General features: G+C 41.0%; 1 protein-coding gene and 1 pseudogene across 2 annotated transcripts; one reads left to right on the top strand and one right to left on the bottom strand.

Moving 5' to 3' along the window:
* Window positions 1-899: 899 nt before the first annotated feature.
* LOC122861678 lies at window positions 900-18284 on the bottom strand. Of its 2 annotated transcripts, none has more exons than XM_044166433.1 (5): window positions 17979-18284; window positions 11299-15451; window positions 9222-9345; window positions 7018-7914; window positions 900-5626 (listed from the first exon to the last, which is right to left on the bottom strand). In XM_044166433.1, exons 2-5 carry the CDS (start codon window positions 14756-14758, stop codon window positions 5041-5043), a joined length of 5067 nt encoding a protein of 1688 aa, XP_044022368.1. In that variant the 5' UTR covers window positions 14759-15451; window positions 17979-18284; the 3' UTR covers window positions 900-5040. The 2 variants fall into 2 exon arrangements, with proteins under 2 accessions (XP_044022368.1, XP_044022369.1); XM_044166434.1 differs by having other exon boundaries at window positions 18097-18284.
* A 4175-nt stretch (window positions 18285-22459) lies between these two features.
* LOC122862541 lies at window positions 22460-22562 on the top strand (annotated as a pseudogene).
* Window positions 22563-23042: the final 480 nt, after the last annotated feature.

The raw sequence follows: 23042 nt of genomic DNA, 5'->3' as shown, positions 1-23042 counted from the left end.
ATCACAATGTAAGCTTGGCCATGTCTAAATAAGAGCTAATTCTGTCATGCTTCTAAAAGATACTCTCCCTAATTTTAATATTGCACTCACAGGTCCCAAAATGCAAGGCTGGATTACTAACAAAGCTTGCACATGACCCAGGGACCCCAAAGTCCCAGGTTCACTGTATGTCAAAGGTTTTTGGTAATTTGATTAATTGCACCAATTGGACAGTATAACGTTACAGTATAACAGTGAGGCTTAGCTAAGGAGCTAGTGTTATTTGTACAACCAACAAATAAAATAGCTAAATAACCCAGCAAATTGAATTTTAAATGACTTTTCAATTTGAATATTTGCATGAATATGGAATACCAAGTACTGTAGGTGGAGGAAAGAGAGGACTTTTAAAATTAGCTACACTAGCTTTGGTGAAGCTGGTAGCCTGTGCGTCTGAGGGACAGCTGCAGGGGAAACGAGAGAGAAAATGTGACGAAAACTGTGGGGAAAAAAAGGAAGAGTTGTGGAGAAGGTAAGAGACAAGAGCCCCCTCTCAGACACACTGACCGATCGCACAACAGCACTGCTTTCCAAGCACCTATCAGAGTAAACCGAATTATAACGCAATGTAAAGAAACCTATTTGGAACATTGGAAAGAAGAAACTAAAAGCAAAGTAGATTAGAATGTTATCTGGCCCTACAAAGAGATTATGAATTGGCAGAATATCTCTCTACTGTCAGAGATAGAAAGCAGAGACAGATCCTAACTAAGTACAGGCTCAGTGACCACAAACTGGCAATCGAAAAAGGAAGACACAAAAAATCATGGCAACCAAAAGAAAACAGAATATGTGGTCACTGTTCGACAGATGAGGTTGAGACAGAGATGCACTTCCTCCTACAATGTACAACATTCAATGCAATAAGGAACATTTACTTTAACAAGTAATCTCAAATTTCAAAGAGCTAAATGACCTCTGAAAATGAAAAATACTCCTGAGAGAAGGAGACAGGGCATATCTCGCTGCCCAATATGTATCAACTTGCCACAAACTGAAGGACAGTGAGTGACCTAGACACACACAGCATATGCATGCACTCACACAGACACAAACACGAACACACAATTGCACACATTAAAAAAAGTTGCAGTGTTTAGAGTTCTCACTCAACTTCAAGTCTACATTTATACTTATTTTACTTATCTCTATATATATATATATTTTTAATAGCACAATTCTTCTGTTTATGTACATGTTTTTATTATACACTTGCTTTTGCACTGTAAACGTCTGTTTCCCATGCCAATAAAGCCCCACTGAATTGAATTGAACTGCAACAATGATAGAGAGCAAATGTATACGTGTGTGTGTGTGTGTGTGTGTGTGTGAGACAGAGGGAGGCGGAGAGAGAGGCAGCCTGTGTGAGGGAGAGAGAGAGCTACATTACGTAGCGATAGCTCTATTATCTATTCTTGTAAGTTGAGTATGTTTAAGACTCAGTGAAATCAGTGAGATTTCTTTGTGAAACGCACTCCACACCATTTTAACTAGATGTTGCCTAGCAATGGCAGGAATTCTGAGGTACAGGAACTATATTTAATGATATTTCAAACAAAAAAGCACGGTTAAAACTCATTTTTAGGCAGGTGTTGGGCAGTAACAAATTACTTAGAAACACATTACAGTACTATGAAAAGTAATGAATAGTGTAAGGAATTACAATTTGAAATTCAGTAATTAACAGTAATATTACAGTTACGAATCCTAGTAACACTCTGTTACTTTGACATTTGGGCATCAGCTTGTTTGCTGTCTTACCAGGAGTTAGATGGTGGGTTATATCAGTTTGGTCTCTCTAGTCCAGGAAGTGCTAGCTTGGTGCAGGGCCTTGAGGTGTGGGAAGGAGGTTAGCCTGTACCAAAAGAGGAGTGAGTTGTCTTATTCAATTCAATTCAGTTTTATTTATACAGCGCCAATTCATAACAGAAGTTATCTCATTGCACTTTTCCTATAGAGCAGGTCTAGACCATACTCTTTATAATATCACATGTTGGGTGTTCTTAGCTGGCTTACTAACATTAGCCACGGGTATGGCTACACTCAGAAATCACCTAGTTTTGTGTAGAGTTGGAGGGTGTGTGAACTGCACAGTTGAGGTCAGGACTTTACAGTATGGAGTGCTGTGTGTGGTCACCAAGGCTTTAGCTAGTTGCTGGTTGGTCAGTAAATCTCTCCTAATTGTAGGCCTGCCTGCTTGTTAAATCACAATGCCTCCTTTTAAATTTCTACACGTGTTAAATACAAAAGATGTGTGAGTGCGGAGGATTTGGAGTTGTTTAAAGGCACCTTTGACGGGCAGACTAGTAAAGTAACAAGTAATGTAATGCATTACTTTTGATGCTGAGTAATTAGTAACGTAATTACTTTTTCAGTGAGTAATGAGTAACTGATTACAGTTTTCAAGTAACTTGCCTAACACTGCAAGTTGTACATTCCATGATTGTAATGGATTTCACGGAGGCTAACACACCCTATTGTGTTTATATGGTATACATTCCTACTAAATATGTGTAATCAAATTACCACAAACTGACACACACGAAAAACCTGGGGCCAAGTAGCATTATTCCAGCACAGGAGTACTGGTTGGTTTCTCCTGCCATGGGGGCGTCAAAAGGGGCCCAACAGTAAATTTGTGCCCATGGGCCCCCCTGACAGGTTTAGCCGGCCATGCCGAAATGTCTTCACACCTGACCTGTGGTCATTTTAAACCTTTGTCAGTCATTAGTTCAGTCCTGATTAACATTTACTTCCTAAGACATTCTGACAATCCTGCAGCTTTAAAAAATACAGATATGCTAACAGAGCACGTAATTTTTTTGTGGATGTGCTTGTAAATCTGTGCTCAAAAGCACCAGAAATAAATCCATCACTGAACCTTACAGGTGCATTTAGGACTCTACCAAATTCTGTTGGTTTACACAGAGGATCATCATCAAGAATAAGGACTGGCGGAGCATTTCAGTGTTCATAATGGCAGTTAAAGCTGCGCAAGGCAACAGTTTTCATTTTGCGTGAAAAAGAAAAAAAAAACACCCATCTTACCCCATCAATCTAAATCAAGAAATATGGCAACAGCATCCCCACAGTAGATTCACCCTCCAAATTCTAATGCCATCACCTTCACTCTCAACACTAAACACACACTAAGACACATTTAGTTGACCTGGAAGTTGTCAAAATTCAATCAGTTACCTCTCACTGCCCAATTTGAAATTCAAGTGCAAATTTAAAATATCATGACTAAACCTGCTTCGGAAGCAATTTGCCTGTCAGGCCATGACTTCCCACACATCCTTTCATAACCACACCATATTGTAACAAGAATTATTATTGTGTAACTGACAATAATTTGTTAACCTGCCACTTTCCCTTTGTCACATTTCTATGGATATTTGTAGGAAAACAAATCTGATAGCACTGTGCTCTCTTATGTAGGTGCTACATGTATCATTTTTAACATCAGTAAATGATTACCACATTCATTTTGAGACATTAGTATAATTACTCAACAACAAGACCACTGCTCGGATGATTGGCAGCTCTACCAGCCTCCACACTGCATTTTACATTGTGTGCTGGATTTGAAGGGAAATCTTCTGGATTGCTTTACTTTCAGCGCAAACAGTGACAAATGGTGGAGGGGGGTGAGAGGCAAGTAGGGAAAAATCATCTCCAACATGTTTATCCTCTTCTGTAAGTAGGGGATCATGGGAGGTGAAGTCTCAGGACTAGTACTAAAAATACCACTGGAGTTCATCTCAACCAAGGTCTTATTGTTTATGTCAATTATACCAAGAAATGATGTTCATATCAGATGTTTAGAAATGTTACAAATAGAACCTCTAAATGAGTGTAAGACTGCATTTACAATTAATATTTGGCTGTATGAATAAAATTAAACTCAGCCATTATTATATACGTCACTCAGGCAACACTTTCTACATATGAAACATGAAATATAGCATGAATCTGTAAGCATATTGCTCAATTATTACATTCGCAATTTAAAATCTAATTGGTGAATAAAACATTTAAATTAAATGCTATTACTAAATCCTTCCATTATTTGTTCATGTTTGCACATTCATCACATATATTTCACTCTATAATTATCTCAATGTTCATTAAAATATATTATTGACACACTTAAATACACTGTAAAGTTGGATGTGATTATAAAATACATTGTACACTGTAAAGTTCAACCTCATTCGGTTTTTAAAAGTCAGTTTTTAAAATACATATAAGTAGTAAGAGCAGGTGTTAAAGTGATGCATTAAATGGGGAACAAAGTGTAATTTGAGACACATTAACATCGTTAGATCTTTATAAACCAATAACACAATATTTTTCTCCCACTGTAATTATTTTTATGTGTTACTGTAACTGAATTTCAACATTGTAATAATGTGTAAATACAGGTGACCAATACAGGTGACCAAGCCAAATTACTGTGAATTCTGTTTTAGGGTGGATTTTCCTTGTTGTTGTGTATATCCTGTACAGTACATTCAATAGAAAAAAAACCCCACAAAACTATTAATATTTATTATTTAGATAGAGAAAAATGTGACTGTGTAACTAATAAATCAACCCTGTTTCAAAATTTGACTGCTGATAAAACCCATTAGGAGTGACACCGTGCATATCTTACCTAAGTGTTCTGTCAGTGGCCGTATTTCCACAGTCTCAACCTGAAGGTTTCTGTTTAGCCTGAGTCTCACACTGTCTCAAACTTAAACTGATTATATACGATACTGTGTAGGCTAATCTAAGAAAATGCAACAATTAACTGGTCTTTTTTGCAGCCTTTATAAGGTCATGAGAAGGCAATGGCAGCAGCTAGATGCAAAATTCAAAACTGACAGGGAAAAAAGTTGTTCCAGCCATCAGTTTCTACAGAACAAGATCTTTTCTACCTTTCTGCAACCAATTCAGCCTCAGGCAATGAAAGCTCCTTCTAAATGTTCAAACAAAAACCATTTCCTTCACAAATCAACCAGAAGAGGATGACGACGGTGATGATGATGAAGACGATGAAGATGAAGGGGAGGGTCTATGGGTCTCGCCTCCTCCCAGTTCCATGAACCTTACCAATGATGATGATGTCACTTCCTTCTCTTTCTCCTTTCTGCTTCCTGTACAGACTGACCTCTGGGCTGGTTTAAACTGCCATGTCACCTTCTTTGATGTTGACGACTGCTCTACTGTTGTCACCGGCTTCATTGGCAAAGTGACAGGCTGAGTTGCCATTGGAATGGCTTGTGTCACTGTCATGCTGGTGGTAACCCCGGTAACCTTCTTTGCTTTGCCATTGGTGTTTCTGTCTTGTTCAGTGAAGAGCTCACTCAGCACTTCAGGTTCAGTGGTTTCTCCGAACAAGTCCCAGCCCGGTTCAGCAGGCAGTCGCTTGGGCCGTGCCCCGCCGGAAGATTTGTTACCAGCAGCAGAGATTCTGGAGGAGCGACTGGGATCAGAATCGGACAGGTCTGAGTCCCAGTCACTATCCCCTGCCACTGAGCCACAACCAAGTACTGACAGATCAACAGGGCCAGATCCTGAACTCTCTGAGTCTGACTCCCTGGAAAAACACAACAGAAAAAATCTCAGTAAAATATTGTATTACAGTAATATTGAATTGTCATCACTGGCAGTTGCAGCCTATCACCAATTATTATTTAAAACAATTCCACACTTAAATGTTTCAGATCATCAAACAAAATTAAATATTAGTCAAAGTAACACACGTAAACACAAAAGGCAGTTTTTAAATGAAGGTTGAAGCATGGACTGCCTTTTTAAGGTCATGCCACAGCATCTCAATAGGATTCAGGTCAGGACTTTCACTAGGCCACTCCAAAGTCTTCATTTTGTTCTTCTTCAGCTATTCAGAGACCCCACAACAACATCCAAAGAACTGCAGGCCTCACTTGCCTCAGTTAAGGTCATTGTTCATGACTCCACCATAAGAAAGAGACTCATCTTTGACTAATATTTCAATTTGTTTGATGACCTGAAACATTTAAGTGTGACAAACATGCAAAAACATAAGAAATCAGGAAGGGGACAAACACTTTTTCACACCACTGTATGTATTTGACAGGTGCTAATGCACTTCTTTTAAAATTCAGCAGAAATCTGAACTCTGACACAAGCGATCTCTATATTATTGGAAATGACAAGGACTCCTTCAGCTTGAGGGCCTCCTCCTAAGCTAGTGTCCACAGGTTCACAGGTTCACTGATCGCAACCACGTAAGGGGCTTTGAACATGGGCCACTTGGATTCTATTTGCCTACTGAGATGCGGGAGAAAGTCCTGGTAGGAGTTGTGCGGCCTCAACCAGACATTCCTGGAATGGAAAATGGAATGTGAGATCGACAGATGGATTGCATCAGCAGTAATATGTACGCTGTACTGGGCTGTCATGGTGAAGAGGGGGCTGAGTCTGAAGGCAATGCTCAATTTACTGGTCAATCTACGTTCCAACCCTCACCTATGGTCATAGGTTTTGGGTAATGACCAAACAAAGTAAATGACCAGACTGTTGGAGGGTGGCAAGGGGTCACCCATAGAGATTGGGTGAGGAGTTAAGACACCTGAAAGGAGTTGAACTGCTGCTCCATTGCATCGAAAGGAGCCAGTTGAGGCAATTTGGGCATCTGATTAGGATGACTCCTGGAGGCCTCCTTGTGAAGGTATTCCAGGCACACCCTGTGGAAGACTCAGTACACACTGGATATCCCTCAGACAGGCATGGCTATGAGAAAGACGTCTGGGATACCTTACTTAGCCGCCTGTCACTGCGACCCGGACCAAGATAAACGGAGCAGAAAATGGATGGATGGATGGATCTATAGTTAAATTAACAAATTACTTTGGAATGCTGTTTTAGTTATTTCTCTGATGCCACACTGAATTACAAACAATGAAATTCACTAGAGCTACAATGAACACTCAAAAATGCACATACCTGCCACTGTAGGGTGCGGTTCCTGCAGGGCCCAGTAGGAGGCAGGCTGGAGCAGCCAAATAGACAAAACTGTCAGTGCACAGAAAGTCTCCTTCCTCTGGTTTTTGTGGGGCAAGGTGAGTCGGTTTGGCATCCCGTTCTGTATTCCACTGGTCCAAGTGTGTTTTCATGCTATCTGAATGTTGCCGTACACTGTCTTGTTTTGTATCATGGGTGGGAACTTCTGTCAATGAGGTGACTTCACCCCGGGAGGCAGGTCTTGCAGACACGGCAAGGTAAACAAAGCTGTCAGATTGGACAAAGGGATCTAAGTCACCACAGTCCAGTCCTGAGCTTCTGATTGCTTTTTGATTAGGATCTAGAAGGTGTTTGATTTGTTGTTTTGAGGGAGACAGAGGAAGAGGGGGACTTCCCATAAGGGTCACTTTTTTCCTATGTGGTATTTCTTCACTTTGTGGGGCATTTAGAGTTGTGGAGCCCTCAACGTCTGTATGGTCGAGTGGGGTCTTAATTGAATGAACTGAAACCATTCCTATCTTATCAACTCTCCTTCCATTCTCATCTTTCCCTCTCTCTTCATCTTCCCCCATCTTTTCATACCCTGCTTCCTCTCTTTCACCATCTCCTTCTATGTCTTCATGCAAGGAAGTGTTGAGGAGTGATGGGTAGCACCACTGTAGCTCTGCACTCTCCTCCCTTCCCCATTCCTTTAACCCTGCATCGTCCCCATCTTTCTCCAGTGACGTGCTGCTGCTGCCTAGGTCGGAGCCACTGATTGGCTGGTCGCTGTCAGAGCCAGCCTCCTCCTGGCTCTGATTGGATAAGGAGAGAAAGACGCCACTGGAATCGGACTCCAGCGTAACGTTGGAGTCTGGAGAGCTGTCCTCCTTAGTGGAGCTAGAAAAAGGACAAGGCAGTCAAATGACTGCTACATCCCCATGTGTCTGCCAAGCTCCTTCGACTTCTAATGCTCTCTCTACCATTGCTAACCACAGATGTCATGAAATTTGTCATAACCTATTTTTTTACATCAATGCCATTGATTTGTTTTTGTCTCTCAGCCCCACAGAGCACATTTTTATGGCTCTAATTTGAATGTTTGCACAGATGTCTTCGGTGATGGACACATCATTATGAATACATGCTCGCTAATTTGGCTGAGGCCGTGGTATGGTTTGTTTTATGTCTTCATTTATTAGCCAGGAAGCCAGATTAAGGAAACAGCACTTTGACACTGTTGCTTTCACACCTAATTCATTTGATGCAAATTAAATTAACTTACTTCTACAGTTCATTCTGACATGTGTGATGTGCTGTCTTATGTGCACCTGACACCTGTATTCACTTATGAATAGTTTTAATAATGGTCCAGACCACAAATGTTACCCAGAGCAATTACAAAAACTGTAGGATGTTAAATACTGTAAAAATAAGGAAAACAATTAGATAGAGATGATTAGGTAAAATATATTGAATGTATTAAAGCCATATATACTGCATTGCTAATTTAAAAAATTGCAAATGTTGTACACCAACATTCATGTATATGAATGTGCAGTCGAATCTTCCATCACTGTTACTGTTCCGATTCACTGATTACATATGGTGTGCCTCAAGGCTCAAGTGTTGGGCCACAACCATTTTGTTTAAATCTTGATACCACTCTGCACGGTACACAGCCGCAAATCAAAATCGGATGCTGATATATTTAATTGCTCTGAGTATATAATCAAAAAATATAAAAAGAAAAGAAAATGAGAAATAAAAAGAAAAAAATGACATCCAAAATATAATATATTTTGTTGTTTAGATCTGCTTTGAAATTTTCAGAAACATAACGTGTTACATGTGGCATGATCCATGTCAACATGGTGACTCTGGCACGTACAGGATTAATTAAAAATATCCAGATATCCCAGTAAATGTCATACATTCACTAAACTGACCCCAAAAAACAGTAAATATCAGTGTATAGTACAAGAGTATGGCTTTGAATTGAACTGAAGATCCAATGGCATTGAGGCCCAGTGCATTTATAACCCAAAAAAGTAACCTTGATCAGATCTTTAGTATATCTTGACTGAATTCAAACCTGAATTTTGTTTTTGCCCTGTGTGACAAACTTCGAGTCAGCCAGGATGTATGTCAACATCTGGAGAACAGTTCAGAGTCAGTGCTGACAATAACCATTTTCGAGGAATTACCTTGTGCCAATAGTGGAAGTTCCAGCAGATTTGGTTGACCAGTCAACAGGAAGTCTGTCTGTGTCTATAGCTGGTGAGGCCATAGCACTGAGCTCCAAACTGACCTGGGATCTGCTCCCCACTCCTGGAAAATAGAACACAGATTCAACACAATTAAAAAAGAGAAACAGGAGATGTTATCAATACATTACGCTATTCATTTGCTTCCTGGTCAAGCCTTTGGATATTTGATCACAGCCAGTGGATCAGTGTTTGTCATTGTCTAGTGGATGTTGTAACATTTGTTCATTTTCCTAGTGGAGGCATTTCTGCAGAATTAGAAAAGTTAAACAAACATAGGTTTCTGAGAGGATAATTTTGTCAGTTACAGAGCCAACAAATCATAATCTAGGTAACATGCTGAACAATGGGTAGAGCTGAGGTAGGACAAGCACACAAGACCCAATCTGAACTTCTCTTTAAGCCTTGATATCCCCTTAATGGAACAATGATTCTGATGCTGCTGCTGCTACTGTTCATAATGCTTTTCAAAATCCTAACCTTCATCCCAACATCCATCTATAGGCTCTGAGCCTACCTTCCCCTAGGGAGCAAGTTATTGTCAGAGCCTAGATGCCAAACATCAACATTGTATATATTCAGTGTTCACATAATAATCCAATCCACTGTTTGGTACCTTTTCGCAACCACACTACAAACAATTCAAGTGAATCAACCTTTGTACTTTGACCTCTTACAGATAGATCTCAGCTGAGTATTTGAGACATAAGCATGTAAACTATTTATTACCTATTTTGGCAAACTGGTCTCAGTGTTGACCTGGGCCTTATTACTGAAAAGTATCTTTTAAAGATTATTTGGGACTTTTTGCCTTTATTTGACAGGAAATGAAGGGGAAAGAGAGAGGCAAGGACCCAGCCCCAGGTGAGCTACCAGGGCACCCCACTGAAAAGTATCTTAAGACTGAGATGATCTATGAGCTATCTGAAAAAGCCAATGTGTTATTGAAAAGTATTTTAATATACCCATTTAATATTATGTCATTTATATATCATGGTTATTGTGTCTTTATTAGACTTCATGGTCACTGTATAAAATGATGTGCATAGTGAGATGAGCTGTGCATCCAGGGAGATGGGAAGAATGAAATATAAAATTATTTCTTCTGCTTCTGAGGGAACCAGGAAAGGCGAGACAAAACACTGAATGGATTGCATTGATGAGAAACAATGCATTGAGGTTTCTAAAGTCAAGCTCACCTGGAGAGTGACGTGTTCGCAATTTTTTAAATGGACAAAACAGTAATATAATAATATATTTAGCAAGTTTCAGAGATTAAGGTTTCTTTTATCTTGTCAGAGGTTCTCTGTTACCTTCCTCATCATTCCTTTCTGTAGTCATTTTATAGCACTGTCCTGATATTAGTGAGGAGAAAATACTGGAAAACAATGTCTCTGCCTGGCAACTGATTAATACATCAGTTCAGAACAATGAACAGTTCCACTCTGCTGGCACTAATTCACCACCTGTTATTTTGATACATGTATAAAAGAAATAATTCACAGCCAACATCCCAGCCAAACTCTCACAGTCACAAACAATACAGTGACTACTGCTGACATCAGGAAAGTGCTCAGTGTATACAGTATAATATTGCTGTTTTGACTTGTTACATAATGTAATAAACATATACAATGAACACAAAAATGTGAAATAATGGGTTTCACTGCAAAATGGTACATTCATTTTAAAAAGGCAAGCTTTCTGTTATAAATTTGAAGCCTCCAAGCCCAAGCCAAGATAACCCTGATGACATCACTATGACATAATCAGGGGCTTTTTTTTCAAACATGACAAAGCTCTTCCAAACTTATTATAGCTATTATACATCCGTTTTCATGGGTCAAGTAGTAGTCTCCATGACAAATAGACTGTCGAAAAAACCAATACAGTTCCCCTTTAACAGAATAAGTTGTTAATGGAACTTCCATATCCAGTATGTTATTGCGGCACATAAATGAAAAAATATGGGAAGAATGAAAACAAACAGAGAACAGAAAATCCAACTAATACCTACCGGTCAAGAGAGCAGCTTTCTCTCTCTGCGGCCCAGGGTGTGTTTGATACATGTCAGCTCGTTCCCTCTGTGGCTCCAGCAGTGTTTGGTATAAATCCTGGGTGTCCCTATGGGGCTGAGAAAGGTCTAGGTGCTCTAGGTCAGAGTCCAGCTCCCTGGCTCTCCTTTCTAACTCTGTCAGGCTGAGCTCCGAGGCTGCTGAGGAGGGGGGGTGGGAGCCCCCAAAGCCAATCGGGGGGCGGAGAAGAGGCCAGTGTTGAAGGGAACCCGAGAAGGAATCTGTATCATCTCCTCCTCTCGCTCCCCCTTTCTCCCAGCCGTCATCCCATAATGTGGTGACCATCTCAAGGACAGCGTCCCAACTCTCCATTCCCCCTTCCTCTCCAAATGTCCCTCCTTCTCCTCCCTCCACCTCACCTTCTTCTTTCCTTAATTTAGCCACCACCTCCTCCAACTCTTGTCCATGCCACTCTTGTATTCCATCTTTAATCTTTATTCCTCTATCCTTCACCTTTTCACACTTTATTGCTACATCTTTTTCCTTTTCAACATCTTCCTTTTTGTTTCCATCCTCTTTCCATTCAACCCTTCTCTCTGACTTTTCTTGTTTGGTTTCCTCCACCAGTCCCTCACTAACAGTAGCCCTTTCTTTCTCCTTAACCACTTTCTCCTCCCTTTTGTCTTTCTCTTCTCTCCTCTCCTTGTCTCTCTTCTCTTCTTTCCCCTTCCTCTCATCCCTTTCAGTCTTCTCCTTATTCTGCTGTCCTTGTTTCTCCTTGCTCCTGGATGTCCTGGGTTCTTCCTGCTCTCTGCAGACCCTCCACTGCTCCAAGTTCTGCTCCTTCAGGGAAGCCCTACCCACCAAATTTGCCCCCTGTCCTGGTTCTGGATTCGAGGGCTCTTTAAGTGAGCATCGTCCCACAATACTTGTAATATTCATTACATTTGTTAGCGGGTTGTCTGAAAAGTGGCCTGGACGGGGGTGGAGGTGGGAATGCGGGCGCCTCTTTTCCAATGCTGAGAGGACAGAGGGGAGTGGGGGGAGAATAGGGAGGTTGTGGAGTGCCCCACCCTGCCGAACAGTCCTCTTTCTGACAATGATTCGGCGAGGCCAAGTGGACTCGATGCCCTCAGCGGGGCCTGTAGACTCAAGGTCTCCAAGCCCTCTGCTTAGTCGTGGGCTAACCACGCCTGGTCGGAGCCCTGTGGCTGTGCCTGGTCGAGTCCTGGAGCTGGACTTGGATGATTTGGACTTCTGGGATCTGGAACCTTTCTCTACATGGCTAGATTCAATTTTATCGATGTCCAAAGGTTTTTTCTCTGCCTGATCTGCAGGGGCAGTATTAGTTTTATCCACAGCCACAACATTTATCTGAGCTTTATCTGTAGCCTTGTTGCTGTTCTGGATTACACTGACACTACCAGTCTCAGTATTACTCTTAGTCCCTGTCTCATTACTAACCCCGGCTTCTAGTACTGCCTCAGGCTCAGATGTAGGAGCAATCTTAACTTCTGTCTCAACTTTAGCTTCTACTCTGGACTCTACTACTGCTGCTGAACCAACCTCATTGTTAACTGTAGCTACACCTCCAGCTTCTGTTCCAGTCATATTCTCCACCTGCCTTGAACTAGCTTTAGCCTCAACCCCTGCCTCAATCTCTGGCTTCATTCCCGGACCAGATCCAGCTCCAATCTCAACTTTATCTCCAGGCCCAACCCTGTTCTCAATGTTATTCACAGTTGAAGGTATATCCTCAGCAATAGGTTCTGGTTTAGCCACACCCCTTCCAGTTTTTTCTCCACTTCTTGTACCTCCCTTGTGTCCCTCCTTGTTTACAGCTGGAGCCATATTTTCTATCTCCACCCCAGATTGCACTTTTCCTTCCAAATCCCATCCCCCTGGTCTTGTTTTCACCTGAGAGCCCATTCTTGTTTCAGACCCATTTTTAATGCTAGCCCTGGATCCGTTGTCATATTTGTTCCAACTTTCAGCTTTATGGTGTTCTTGTATTCCAGCCCTGATTTCAACCTGTGACATGTTTCCAGCTCCAACTTCACTTACTAACCTTGGCCCACACCCAGATTTGCTGTCAACTAACACCAAACCTACACTTCCATTGTCAAACTTGGAAACCATACCCCCACCTACATTTTCATGGCCAACCTTTAACCCAGCTCTATTCCTACCCACAGCACCGGTGCCCATTCTGGGGGCAGCACTGGGGGAGGGTGAAGGTGAGGGCTGGGGGAGCAACAGGGGTGTTGTGTCTAGAACCTGTTCGGGCTCTAAAAACACAGAGTCTCTGTTTGAACGCAGAGGAACTGGTCGACCATACCCAAAGGTCCCAAAAGTTGATGTTTCCCTCCTCTCCCTCTCCCTCGCCCTCTCCCTCTCCAGCCTCCCCCTCTCCCTCTCTCTTTCCCACTCTCGCTGGGCCCACCCTCTCTCCATCTCCCTTTCTCTCTCCCTCTCCCACTCCCTTTCTCGCTCATTCCGGCCCCATCCTCCTCCTCGATCCCTCAGGTCCTGCTCAAGGTCGTGAGCAGACAGTTGGACCAGCGGGGCACGGTAGGGGGATCGTCTAAGCTCATGGGGTGGTGACAGCCTGAGGCTCTGGGTTTGGGAGTAATGCCGTGGCTGGATAACCTGGGGAGGGGAACAGCGCAAACTCTGAGTCTGACTGGGGCGAGGTTTGGCAGGGGAGAAAAAGACCGGTGTATGGTAACCCGAAGAGAGAGGTGAGCCAGAGAAGGGGGAAATGAGGGGGGAGGTAAGAGATGAGGACTGGCCCCCATGGGGAGGGTAGTGCCCTGGGTTCAGATACCCCCCTCCTGTGTCCATCATTTCAGTTGTAGTAAGCTCCAGACACTCCAGGTGTTTTGGAGGTGTCAAGACCTTCCAGGAATGTCGGCCATCTCTACTCTTTGTGCTGTCTCCATGGTGATGGTGGTGGTGATGGTGGTGCTTTTTGGATGAGGAGGAGGACACTCCCGGCGCTGAGAACGAGGACACAGAGGGAGAAACTGATCGGGTGAAACGTCCTGGTGAATGGCAGCTGCTACCATCAGCATCCTGACCCCCAAGCTTCAATGAATCATAGATGGCTCGTTCGTCTAGTCGCCGTACAAATGAGGGGTTGGGAGTTAAAGAGCGGGGCTGTGGATCAAACATGTCAGCTGGAGACCTGCTAACCCTCAGGGAGCCACTTGCAGAGTAACTAAAACTCCCCTCACCTCCACAGTCTTGCCTTATGGACCCTCCAGGGTGATGGTCATGGCTGTCAATCTGTTGATTGATGCACATGGTATCATAGATGGACCGTTGGGGTATGTAGCCATCTCCGTATCCCCCTTCCACTGCCCTAGCTCGCCCTCCCACTCCCCCATCCCCAGCTCCATGTTTCTCCAGGCAGCAGGAGCTCTTCCTGAAACACCCAGGACGGCTAAGAGGCTTGCCCATGATTGGTCGGATGGCTGACGGTGGGAGGGGTTGGTGGGAGGCACGTCTGAAGTTTGAAGAGTGAATTGTGAATTTGTTAATTTTACTAATTCTGAAAAATTTTGCTTGCAAAATAAATTTCAGAATGTGCAAGATGCATGGCAGCTGGCTTCGAGAGGGCCATGGCAAAATAAAAGAACTGGATAAATATCAAATTCAAAATGTTTGCTTTTTCTTTTCTGGTACTGAAGCATATTCCTTCTGTTTTAATGAGAAGTCAGGACAATCTTTTGATCAAAGTATGGCATTGCTGAAAAAAAATCCACTTGTCAAAAGCTCCATGACATAAAAACAAAGTAAATAACATGTCCAGATGAAATTTGGAGATGCACTCCTACTTCAAGAAATATTCCAACCAAGTTTGAAGAAAAACATGAAAATACAAAACAAAATATGTCCACTTTTTATGTCCACAGGGTTACTGTTCTTGGCTCATCTTCTCTCCCACTATCTTCCCAGCATGACTGCATTTGAATTTGTTCTGGTTGTTTATTGTTCTGGCTGTCTGTTCAGAGCCAATTAAGTCTTTATCCAATGGAGCGTTAGTCAGTCAGACACAGAGTGACAGAAAGACCGAGCACAGTGGATGGTTTGAATCCAGTTAAAGCTTCTCCTCACATTCTGGCTGTGTTTGTCAATTACCGTTGTCTGTCTCTGGAAAACAAAGCAAACAACAAAAGGTTTGAACAGAAAACAGCTTGAAAAAGTCTCTCCATAAATATCAAAGTGAGTGGATATTAGCATATTCAGTATTAAGATATTAGTTAATAAACACTGATATGCTTGTCCAAGATCAGAGTTATCTCGGACTGGGCATGAGACTTAAAATTTTTAACAGAAAGCCTGTGTTACAAACTTAAAATGTGGGATTTGACAAAGCAAGGAGGGTCTAAAGACACTACTACGTTGCATTATGGGAATCGCAGGATCCAATGTTGTTTGGAGCTTGACCCATACTAGAGAGTAAAAGTCAGGGTATCTCAGCCACTGCTGCTTCTATTCTGATCATTCATTTTTTAAACTGTCCCACATCTGAGTCCCACAACTTAATGAAAGTGCAATGCTAAATTGCTGAAGTCTTTCATTTCAATCCAACAGTGCCTGCAGAGGACTTTACAAACAATTGAGAGGAAAGGTAGCCCACAGCTGTCTAAAACGTAGCAAACCATTTCCTCAGTCTATTGATTAGAAAATTAGAATCACTTATGTTAAATGATGCACTTAGGTCAAACACCACCAACCCAAGGACCTCCATCCATCAGAGGGTTACCAATAATGGTGAGAAGAGAAGCCCTGTGCTGGGATTAGGGGAGAACCAGATGGACTTTCAAATTGTTGTTTTTAAACTTTCTTTGACACTTTGGTTACTCAAAAGGTATTCACTTTTTGTAATTTGAAAGTTAAGCCATCACTTGAAAACCACATTAGTACAAATGTACTGTATAAAACCCTTTGTGTTTTTCAGGACAGGCTCGGCTGGGAACTGTAGCCCTAGCTGGCTAATTTCATAAAAGTTACATCTTAGAACATATAACATACCAACAGTCTTCATAACTTAAAGATAGAAAGATAACACTTAAAAGGCAAGTCAGCAAAAGATAAAAACCATAAATGTTGGGTCTCTGTAAATAATATAAAAAGTACAGTCAAGACCTGTTCTATAGGACAAGTGCAATTAGATAACTTCTGTTATGAATTGGCGCTATATAAAGAAAACTGAATTGAATTGAATTTTTGTAGACGTTTTTTCTCCCTAACACAGGCTAAACATTAAGCTAAATATTGAATCCCTCACTGGAATAACCCATTCAGTTATATACTGTATATAAGTTATTTATTATGACATATACCAACGGTCTTACCAACCTAAAAGGTGAAAAAGGTGTTCACAGCCAAGACAACAAAGGGTAAAAACCTTCAATGTTCTTTACATAGAACTTTATGTTTTTCTCCCAAGGACGGGCTAAACACAGCTAAATACTGTAACCCTAGTTACAGGTTAATCTCTTTGGTCAATTTCGTAAAGTTATATATTAGGACATACCAACAGTCTTCACAACCTAAATGGAGAATAACTCCTCACAGCCAAGACAAAAAAAGATAAAAGCATTAAGCTTCATGTAGAACTTTCTGTTTTTCTCCCAAGAACGGGCTAAACACTAATCTAAATTCTGAAGACCTAGTTGGCTAATGTCTCTTGTCAATTTTGTTGAAGTTGTATATAAGAACATATACATACCAACAGTTCTGACAGTTCTGACCAAAAGGGTGGAAAACTGTTCATTGCCAAGACAACAAAAGATAAAAAACCTCAAACAACTCAGCACAGTATTTTGAAGTTGGAGAGATGTTAATGCGACAGACTGCACCAAGCAGCCTAAAGACCCATGCAGATTTGGTGCCAAAAATAAGCCGTTGTCAATATTCCTTCAAAGCTGTTACCTCCATCAATATGAGAAATCAGAAGCTGAATTTTTCAACATGCCATAGTATGACATTGTGAAAATTTGGTTTGATGTTGACGTTCCTGCTTTGAATGTACCACACTGGTTCATCTACAGCAGCTAGCCCGCTAACACCAGTTTTGTGGAGGATAACAACACTACTTAGAATGATGATTAGCTCTAAACATTAGCTTACAGGAAGTCACCAACATCAAAAGAAAAAGGCATTTAAAACAAATCCACTGAAGTGTGGCATCCACCACACATACTGAGAGATGTAACTAATTTCACCATACTTGAACCAGTTCAGGAAAAAAAAAGTTAAAAGAGGAATTAATAATAATTTACTTTTGAAAACTTAATTTAGACTTCTTTTTCTCACATCGAGAAAAGAACAGATTGACATTCACATATCGAAAAACATCTTTAGAAATCTTTCCACAGTAGTCCTAAAGTATCCATACTAGTATCCATCTCAAATGTAATATTAAGGAGTCAGAACTGTCTAATTTGCATGTATTAGTGATGCCTTTCTCACAAATTAGTTCAGCTCCATCAAAGGAGCCTACTGATAGTTGAAAATCATTCCTAGTCTCTCCACCTCTATCTTTTCAGTGTGCCTTCGTTCTTAAGCATCTTCTTTCTCTCCCTCTCTCCTTCTCCCTCTCAGTCTCTCTCTTTCGACACTGCTGCTGCCATCCGCTCTATTTTCCCCCAATCAATAGAAAAGCCAGAACCTTATCAACATGGTCACAGTTAAAAGGCATCAGTCAATCCAGTCCGTCGTTCTCAGTCCCATCCTTGTAATGTCTTGTCATTCTGCCTCAAATCAGCATCTTCATTTGTTTTTCTTACCGGCATCTCTGCCCCTGTCGTTTCTCTCTCTCTCTCTCTCTCTCTCTCTCTCTCTCTCTCTCTCTCTCTCTCTTTATCTCTGCCGTTTTTCTCTTTTTCTGTTGCTTGTCTCCCTCTCTCTCTGCTGTGAATCATGCCTTCTGTCAGAGGAAGGTTTTTTTGACAAGCACTCTCTGCCAACCAACACACCAACGCAAACCCTCCTCCTCCTCCTTCTCCCCCTCCTCCTCCTCCTCCTCCTCCTCCTCCTCTCTCTCTCTCCCTCCTAGCTTCTGTTCTCCTCAATTCAGCCTCCCTTTACCTCTCTCTCCCTCCCATTTACACTCCACACAGCTTTAGGGCTTTAAGAGCTTTGGAACTGCAAAGAGACCAACTTCTCCTTTCCAGCTGCTTCTCTTTTATCTCTTCCTCCATCTCATCTCTATCTGTCTTTCTCATCTCTCACTTGTCAACTCTCTGTATTGTTATCTTTCTATCTTTCTCTCTCCCCCTTCTCCATTCCCTTCTAGATTTAGTTTGACCTGAGTGGGTTACCCTTGGGAAATCATCACTGTCAGACATTTTAGAAATGAGGTAATGAAGAAGAGGAATGAAGGACGTATAGATCTATCTATCTATCTATCTATCTATCTATCTATCTATCTATCTATCTATCTATCTATCTATCTATCTATCTATCTATCTATCTATCTATCTATCTATCTATCTATCTATCTATCCCACATTCCTATGTTTCAGTCTCCCACACACTCTTTTCTTCTCTGGCTCTCTCTCCATCCCTCTTGTAGCCTTCTCAGTTTGCCCTCTACCTCCCACTCTTCACCTCAGCGTTAATGCAACACGCATCACTGTGGAGGCGGCAGGGAGAGTGAGAGAGACAGAAAAAGAAAGAGCAACAATGGATACTCACATACTGTACAGTGCAATTTAAAAGCGTCGTCATCAGCAACATTTGACCATTAACAGCTGTGTGAAAAAACAGGATGTATTTTTTTATCATTAAACGATGTTAATGTAATTATCAGTAGTGTCATAATGTACATTTTCCGCTCCTTTCTATCTGAATGATATAACAGCTAGTTTTTACATTTGCTGTACCAACACTCCTAAAATTGAAATCCTCTGGTGCACAGACAGTGATGTCTTTTTTATTTCCATTTGGTGTGAAATAAACAGAAAAGGAAGAACAGAGTAGTTTGCTTTAGCAGAAGCAGCCACCATATTTGGGGAAAAAAATTGAGTGCCACCTACGGAAACACAAACTTCATCCAAATAAAAAAAAAACAAGGAAGAAGATGTCACCGTGCTGCCCACATTGTTTGATTGACACATTGAGAGATTGATCTCTTGGGAAGCTGGTAAAACACAAAGCCCAAAGCAGTAAACACTGCATAAGAGACTGTATACCTCTGCCAAGGCTGCAATATCCTAAATGAATTTATTTATTTTGATAACAGAAAACAATATGTAGAAATTTCTAATCTGCATCTGAATCTGGAACTGTGTCAAAGCCCAATCAATACCAATATCAATATTTGAGAATAAATTTAAAAAAAAAATCTGATTATGATATATAGGCCAGTAATGATTTTTCTCTACATGAAAACATACCATAACATAAATGTATGATAAGGATCTCTTAAATTTGGTCATTAAGGAGATGTGACCAAGATATTAAGTGAGTGGGACATTTTACAGTTGAATAAACTTGTCAGTGCTCTCTGGTGGACACACTATGTACTGGAGACACTGTTTCTAAATTCCCTCAGATATTGTTGAGATTGAAAGTTCATTTCAGTCACATCCACATTTCCATGACAACTGGGAGTCTCCATCTGCTGAGTAAGATTTGTGTGATATGAGCTCCAGGACAGCTACTAAGTGTCATTTCTTTACTGCAATTTCTTGTTACTTATCGGCTGACATATACTTTGATACCAATATATCCGTGATAAGCTAATATTGGCCAATATATAGGCTCTATGCAAAATATACATCATGACAGACAATCATATCTGTTGGCTGATGGTGGCCATAACTTTTTGTCATATCAAAGTCCTATGCAGGAATGTCATGGCCTTGTAAGAGTATGAATTGTGAAAAATTTCAAGTTAGTCGGCATCACAACCACTGATTTACAACCATTTACATTCAAAGTTTTGATTATTTATTTATTTGCAGGATTGCACATAGTTGATATGTGCAGGTTTATTGTAAATTTGGGTACAATTACACAACATGTTCAAGAGTTACAGCAGTTGATTTCAAATAGGCCAAGTCTACATGAGGTGGAAACCATGTGGACTATTGAAAACATTTTTAAATGGGTTTTTTTTCCCCACAGGATCATCCAATTATGTAATGTACCAAATTAGGTGTAGACTGGAAGAATTTTGTAGTGGTTTTACAAAAAGTTATAAAAAGGAAAAGAAACTTTGTTGAGAAATGGGTGTAGAATTTGTTTCCATGTCTCTTGGTTTAAGAATCCTGAGCCAAAACATAAAGTGGCCACATGATGGCATTATTTGATCCACACCAAAAATTAATCCCTTCCTTCCAACTTTTCCATCTATTGTCACCTAAATCTCTTAACTAGTTAATTACTTTAAAATATTGTAACTAAGCTACAAACAAACTTATTAGCAGTCTTTGATGGATGGATGATGATCATGTGACGTACAGCTGTACACCTGCTTGCACCTGTAATCCTGCTTTTTCATGCCAGTTTGGATGAAATTTGAAGGGAAAAAACAAAGTTTTGACTTTTGTTAATCAGTGGAACAAAGCGTCCGATCGAATCAAATATTCCTGTAAGAAACATCAGGCTCATTCAATGCCAAGGCAGCGGACAGAGTTATATGTCCACAAAGAGGATACATGTGGTTCACTATACAAAAAGGCTGTACAGTCAATGTGCCTTTAAAATGAGTTAAATGAAATCGACATAAATACAGGGAAATACCATGAAAATTGTATGGAATTTCTAAAACTCCAGGGTTTCAATTGCAAGCTATACCATTCACCACAGTCGTGTTAAAATTGGGCCAGTCGTTTCCATGATGTTTTGTGAGATTGATAGAGACAAAGACTGACTCACACTCCCCTTTATTATGCTTGTTTGCAATGTGAGCTCAAGTGGTGTTGACTCTGTGAGTGTGTTGGAGAGAAAGACAGACAGGAGACAGAGAGAGGCAAGCAGGGACGGGGAGAAAGATCTCAGTCAACAGAGAGTAAAAAAAAATACATTGTCTGAAAAAAGAAATAGTGAATTTGCCTGAAATTCTTCAGCTGCATTTGTTTTGCACTGCACAACCTGGTGTTTCTACACTGGACAGTTGAGCATGTTGTGTTTGATAAGACCAACAGCTGTGAGAACATGAAGCCTGACAATATATAAGTTTAAGCTTCTAGTTCGTGTTTCCTGATGTCTTGCAACATGCCGGCCTCTGTGGAAGGGGGCCCACTCCGTCTGTAGATATAAAGGGCTTATTCTAAGGTAATAAAAACACAACAATTCTTATTTTCAGGTGATTATACACAAATGAAAACATACTTATACATATTATATTCCATTTCTGCCAGTAGCTCCTCCTAAATGTTACACACTGGACCTTTAAGGCCTGTATGGTGTAGAAAGAAATTAGAAACACATGATATCATATAGCAAATGATTTATTTAAATGGAGGGTCAGAATAATTTGTGAATGTTGAAAAAAATCAACAAATCATAACAACTTATTATGTTTTAAATTAGAAGAATATTATATATATATATATTTATTTATTTTTTTAAATTAAACTGAACATCATGAAACATCAAAACTTATTTTGTCTGTCATTTTACTTGGATAGATTTTTGCAAGAAACGACTGCCTGCCAAGAACTTGACTTTAGCCAGCAGAAACTAACAGTTTTGGAAAGGCAGCTGGGTTCCCTCCAGCACAGATTAAAAACCCACAGGTCTGTGTTGGGCACAAACACACTGGAACAATTAACAAGTAAACTAACTGTTTATCTTGACCTAATGTTAGCAGATGTGTTTTCTTGTTGGAAATGCGATCGTGACGGGTTGTTGTTTTGGCAGGCAGCTGCTGTCCCCTCTTCCTGTGTACCGGCACTGAATCTTTTAGTGGTACGGAGTACTGTACCGTACCGGTCTACTTTCACCCCTGGGTATGCGATTCTAATCCAGTACACGTATTTTTGTCAAATTCAGCGAATCCCTCCTGACGGTCTGCTAGCTGTCCGTTCAGTGTGTGCGCTGAAAAAAATCTGGCGTTTGTACACAGCCCTGGCTCTGTAAATGGGAAATAAACAGTGGCTCGGACCGGGCCACACAACACTACTCTAGCTATTCCAGTCATGATTTATGTGTCAGGTAACTTAAATGACTTGCGAATTCCCCAAATGTAGGAATCTCGACTGCATAATTTCTGGTAGTGGGGGACTGCGTTCGCATTCTCCCCAGATAAAATTTTTTTGGGGCAGCAGTACCTCAGTCTGTAGGAACTTGGCTTGGGAACCAGAGGGTGGCCGGTTCAAGTCCAGCACGGAGTGCCAGTTCACCTCCTGGGCACTGCCGATGTGAACCCGCAACTGATTATCAAGTTTACAACAGCCTTCCTCAATGCAGCCTTACTGGATTAACTAGGAAAGACAATTAAACAAAAATGACAATAAATAAAAAGAGCTATGGACACCACGACTGGTGCGTCAAGCATTATTAGGCTACATAAATTAAATGACCTACCACTTCTTAGATAATTACTGTAACAGCAGAATAAAACATCACTAAAGTAGACAACAGGAAAATGTATAAACAATAAAGACTCCACAGCGGCTGCAGCCACAAACAAACAAAAAACAGGGCTGCACAGTTTCTGCACGTGCTGTGCACATACACACACACACAACACTACGTTGCCTAGCAACGTTGACATTCTCCT

The sequence above is a fragment of the Siniperca chuatsi genome, linkage group LG15 (assembly GCF_020085105.1).
Source record: "Siniperca chuatsi isolate FFG_IHB_CAS linkage group LG15, ASM2008510v1, whole genome shotgun sequence".
NCBI lineage: Eukaryota > Metazoa > Chordata > Actinopteri > Centrarchiformes > Sinipercidae > Siniperca > Siniperca chuatsi.
The sequence above is the reverse complement of the archived record's forward strand: the minus strand, read 5'-3'. Positions and strand labels throughout refer to the sequence as shown.

What these genes read in the sequence shown, in the direction of transcription:
- LOC122861678 (XM_044166433.1), bottom strand. Translation starts at nt 14,758, where the DNA reads ATGGGCAAGCCTCTTAGCCGTCCTGGGTGTTTCAGGAAGAGCTCCTGC. An exon ending in ACTTCCACTATTGGCACAAG is followed by an intron (nt 7,915 to 9,221) that starts GTAATTCCTCGA and finishes TCCTTTTTCTAG; the next exon opens with CTCCACTAAGGAGGACAGCT. An exon ending in ACCGCACCCTACAGTGGCAG is followed by an intron (nt 5,627 to 7,017) that starts GTATGTGCATTT and finishes GTGTTTTTCCAG; the next exon opens with GGAGTCAGACTCAGAGAGTT.